Source organism: Montipora capricornis, chromosome 14 (assembly GCF_036669925.1).
Source record: "Montipora capricornis isolate CH-2021 chromosome 14, ASM3666992v2, whole genome shotgun sequence".
NCBI lineage: Eukaryota > Metazoa > Cnidaria > Anthozoa > Scleractinia > Acroporidae > Montipora > Montipora capricornis.
The window spans coordinates 34,048,286-34,053,285 of NC_090896.1; the positions used below are offsets into that span (position 1 = coordinate 34,048,286).

The window sequence follows — 5,000 nt, forward strand, 5'->3', positions numbered from 1 at the left end:
TTTTTGTTGTTTTCCTGCTAATCCTGGACAATCCACTTTCTAATTCCTATTATTTATGAAAGAAACTCTTCTTTGTCAGTTCTACCGGCTGATGAACGACAGCACTGCAGACGCCGAGACTCAGTCTTGCCAAAAAACCTAGAGTAAGTCTTTTTTGAAAAATATTTGTTTTTCTTGATATATCCTTTTGTATGTGCTTGTGTTTTTTTCTCTGTGGTCTTAAATTTTAATGCGCTGGTAATCTAAGACACCGTTCCCAGAAAGACCATGTAAGTATCGATAAATAAGTAAGTAACTTTATTTCAACTCGGGTTGATGAGGCTGATTAGGCCCCTAGCAAATACATGCTAATAAGCCGAGAAAAGTGAAATAAATAAATAAAAATTGTGTATGTATATATACATACATACATGATCAATTAATAACGAACATTATAACTATATCAATAAATAAACAATCCTAACTCTTAAAATTATTACACTGAATCATAGAAATCTGTACATTACAGATGTAGTTGAATTTTCGTTGAAAGTAATTTATCCGGTAAAGAATTCCACACTTTGGCACCAATAAAAGTTGTAGATTTTAGGCCAAAGTTTGAAGTTTTCTTACGTGGGACAACTAGCTTGTTGGTACCTCGCAAGCACTTCACATTATTACGTACGACGAACAAGTCACTTATATATCCCGGTAACATACCGTTAATAGCTTTAAAAATTAATATGGCAATGTAAAATGACCGTCAAATTTAATTTCTTTTTTTGCAACACTTCATTTTTATCTGTCATTTGCTTTCCTTTACAGAAATGTACCAAATCGATGGGACAAAATTAGCTAACACTGGCAGATATGAACTTTGCTTTTCATTCAGAATCATTTCAGTATTATCGATCGTAACTAGATGGAGAATTTCAAGCTGTGTTCTCTTCCAATAAAACAATAAGTTCATCCTCTGAAATCAATCTTTGATTGTAGCTTTGAAAAAGCATATCTCTTGTCTTTCTTGAAGAAGTCATGATTCAGTATTAAGAAAGAAGACAAAGAATCAAAACTGCTGTACACTATGCCGTAAAATCACTGACGCGGCATGTTAACGCCCCGTTAACGCAAACAAGTCAAGTCTCCACCCAGTTTCACCTCGGCTACTTGGCGTCCGTGTTTGCACCCACCCACCGTGTTGACAAAAACGTCTCGTGCTCTAATGGCTCACGAATAAGCTCACGAAAGAAGATTCACAATGCGCATGACAGTAAAGTCGCTCCATCACTCGCTCCATCAGCTCCATCCAATGTATCAACCAACCTCGTTCCCAGGGTCTCTTGAAAGCCGAGTAGACCCTGGGAACGAGGTTGTGTAACTGTATCGTAAACATGGCCGACGTGCCTTTTGCAGCAAAAGACGGTAATGACAAAGAAGAAGTTGAAATGCAGATTACAAAGAATTAGTGTTATGTTGCTCAAATGGCCAGTTTACTTGGCCATTTACATTTCTGCTCTTTAAAAAAGTGTGCAACTTCGACAGGTGGGTGCAAAACTGTAAAATGGTCTGTTCAGAAATATTATGCACTGTTTGTTTGACATTTTATGATCGCTTCCATTACAGTACATTGCACCATTGTTACCTTGGTTCCAAACGACCTGTTTATGACAAAAAATTGAAGTATGTGTATTATTATTATTATTATTATTATTATTATTATTATCCCTCCAATAATAATAAATTAATGTAATCCTACTTAAAGATTGTGGTGTTAGTATTGATTGTTTTGGTCCCCACAGTTCTTAAGAAATTCTTTTTGTTGCTAAGGGCCTCTTCTTCCATTATGTCACATTGTACAATCTACAGGCATTGTGTTCTTGGAAAATAATCCTCAGATCCAAATTTGTTTAAATATTGGAGTTAGTTACGGTTACATGTACAGGTTCTAAGCACTCTACATTGTTTTTTTTTTTGTTTTTACCAGGTTCCAACATAGGAACACATGTTTACCATGAAAAAACTTCTGGCACAGGTACTTGTTTCTTTTTATCCTAACTTTTGATTATTATTATTACATGTACCTTGGCTGAACTGAGAACGTTTAGAGTTAAAGTGCTTTCCAAGTACAGTCGAACCTCGATTATCCGGACTCATTGCGACTGGGCAAAATAGTCCGAATAATCGAGGGTCTGGATAATCGAGAATATGAATATTAATGAGGAACAAAAACTGATTACATTAAGAAAGTGACATTTAATCGTGAAACAAAACATTTGCAAATCGTTTGGAAAACAATATGGTCTACATCTTCACTGTCCGTTTGGGAAACGTCATGATCTTTTCCTTACTCTTGCGGATATCAGAGATCTGCCATTTACTAACGCTATATTCAGCTGATAAATTGGTTCCTTTTTCTTCTTTCTCTAATCGCAAAATTATAGCCTGTTTATCTTTTATTGAAAGAACGGATCGCTTACGCCGCAAGGACATGATGATCGTGAATGAACATTCGTGATGTAGTGTAGCTTGTTTGCCGAACGAGCTAATAGAGCATAAAATTTCACTTAGCAACAAAGTAACTCTAAGCCAATTAGAACTCATTCAAAAGTTCTGCATTAGTTACGACGTGTGCGGTTGCTGCTTTATTTTGCTTTTTGAAAGCGAAACAAACTTGCCTTTACTTCACTTTTCAATGCTGTGGTTTTAAAAAGAATATGGCTACGGACATTGATCATGAGTAATAAATATTCATGGCAAAATTAGGACCAGAGAAAAAGTCCGTATAATCGAGAAATCTGGATAATCAAGGTCCGGATAATTGAGGTTTGACTGTAGTATAAAGTGACTGAGAGCATTGATACTCCTTCCTGGATGGGATGGTAGGCTATCATAGGGTTAGTACAAGTACAAGAGGTTACGTTTATGCAAACATTAGAGCTGTGTGTAGCACTTATATTTCAACAGAATTAACCATGAGAGGATGATGTGAAGTGCTATTTTCTACCCATGTAAACCATGTGAGAATTAGCCCTACTAATGGAAATGAGCCCACACAAGGACAGAGAAAACTCTGACTAGTGTGGAAATTTAACTCACAACCTTTGGGTTAGATCACCACCGCTCTAACGACTGAGCTACAAGGTCAGACGGGAGCCTGTCGTGACATGTAACAGTAACTAACTCCAATTAAACAAATTGGATCAGACGATAATTTCCCACCTTGGTCAGAGTTTTTCCTCTGTCCTTGAGTGGACCCATTTCCATTAGAGACTGGTCATTATTTATCAGGGGGGGGGGGGGGGGGTAACCTTTTTTATGGATGGCTTAAAGGGGGGCCATTAAAAATTATGCGAGCGTTTTGCCAGCAAAAATGTTAAAAGCTGCATCTGGATGCTATCGACAAATACAGCCTATTGAAATAGCTTTATACAACAACTTTTATTAACACTTACAAATCAGCATCTTACAACATTGATGTTACTTCTACTGTCAACATGACCAGCACCATCATCATCATAGTCAAGGCTGTTGCCTAACAGGAGCCCGGTAGCCTGGGGCTCCCAAAGAATATCTCTGGGCGCCTTAATTTTTCACAGCAACACCTTTCACTTCATATGTTGGGCTCCTAAGTTCTCAGCGTTTAGCTCTGAGGGCCCCTTTAAAATTTTCTTAGGCAGCAGCCTTGATTGTTGTTGTCCGCAGCATTTAATATCATCGTCCTTGCCATCATCACCATTACGATTGTTCAGTGTCATCACCACCACTGTCAGCATCATCATCAATATCATCATTGTCGTCATCACCATTGTCATCAATGTCAGCATCATCATCAATATTATTGTTATCATCATCACCATTGTCATCACTGTCAGCATCATGGGCATTATCTGGTTCTAGGTTACTTTTTCCTTTTCTTGGAAAATTATCTACATACATGTATTCACTAATCAAGTTTACAGCTTCAGTAGATAGTTGTCTATCTTCATATATAAGTTGTAGATGTTTTACTTGACACAATGATAATGTCGTGACGCCACAAAATTTGAAAAAATCGCATCACCGGCACGAGCAAAAAATTGCTAGTGTAGCCGCGGCTTTAGCCCTGGCAGTACATGTACATGACCAGTGCTCATTTATACACCTGGATGGGGAGAGGGAGCCAGGAGCAAAGTTCCTTGTTCAAGGAAATAACGCAGCATACAGAGCAAGACCTCAAAGTGGCATCCTTGGGGTTGGCGTTTATTGAGTTTTGAGCATCTCTAATGCAGCATTTATTTTAAGGCAGCATTTATTTCAAAATCATGTAATGTAAATCACTGACAACCATAATTACAGTAGATCATTTGTTCAAGGAAACAACACAGCAACTGGTATCCTCTGGTGCACTGACCACAATATCACAATGCCTGTATGCTTAAAACTTGTATGCCATACTTACTCGATCAAACACAGTGGCATTTATTAAATTTTGATTTGGTTGCCAATGTGGCATTTATTTCAAAGTCATGTTTCTTAAATCACTGACAAAAATAATTATTACGATGGTAGATTGTTTGTAAATACTGGTATTACCTAAAATGGAAACATGTTTATTAAATTTCCAGAGAAAGGTCAGCCTTTTTATGCCGGCAAAATTCGGCCTCGACAATGCAACTACTCATTGCGAAAATTCTGAAGAAAGAGCTGCAAAGTATGGCCACTTCGAGCTTAAAAACATCTTCATACAGGAAAATTAATTTCCAAGGCTGGTTTAGATTACCGAGTTGTAATGTGCATTTGTTTTTTTCTTACAATCCTTGAATAAACACTGCCTTCTTCTGATTGGGTGCAGTATTTATTTGAGGGTGGTGTTTATCTGTACTTTTTCTTTCATCTATGGTGTTAAATGAAGGGTGGCTTTTAATCGAGTAAAAATTTAATATGGTAATGCTAAATTATGTGCATTTGTGCGCAATCCATCCTATGTATTGGTATATGGTGATCTATGCAAATAGCCAGATAGCACATTCTTGCTGTCCCTG

At 37.3% G+C, this 5,000-nt stretch overlaps 1 protein-coding gene across 2 annotated transcripts in view; it reads left to right on the forward strand.

The window, feature by feature from the left end:
• Window positions 1-1,350: 1,350 nt before the first annotated feature.
• LOC138033050 (WD repeat-containing and planar cell polarity effector protein fritz homolog) overlaps window positions 1,351-5,000 on the forward strand; it is a 41,035-nt gene continuing 37,385 nt past the window's right edge. For both annotated transcript variants that reach the window (XR_011128557.1, XM_068880791.1), the window contains exons 1-2: window positions 1,351-1,521; window positions 1,964-2,011. Coding sequence is in view for 1 of the 2 variants with exons in the window: in XM_068880791.1 (XP_068736892.1) it covers window positions 1,461-1,521; window positions 1,964-2,011 (109 nt within the window). In the remaining variant the exon portion in view is untranslated. The remainder of the gene's footprint in view (window positions 1,522-1,963; window positions 2,012-5,000) is intronic.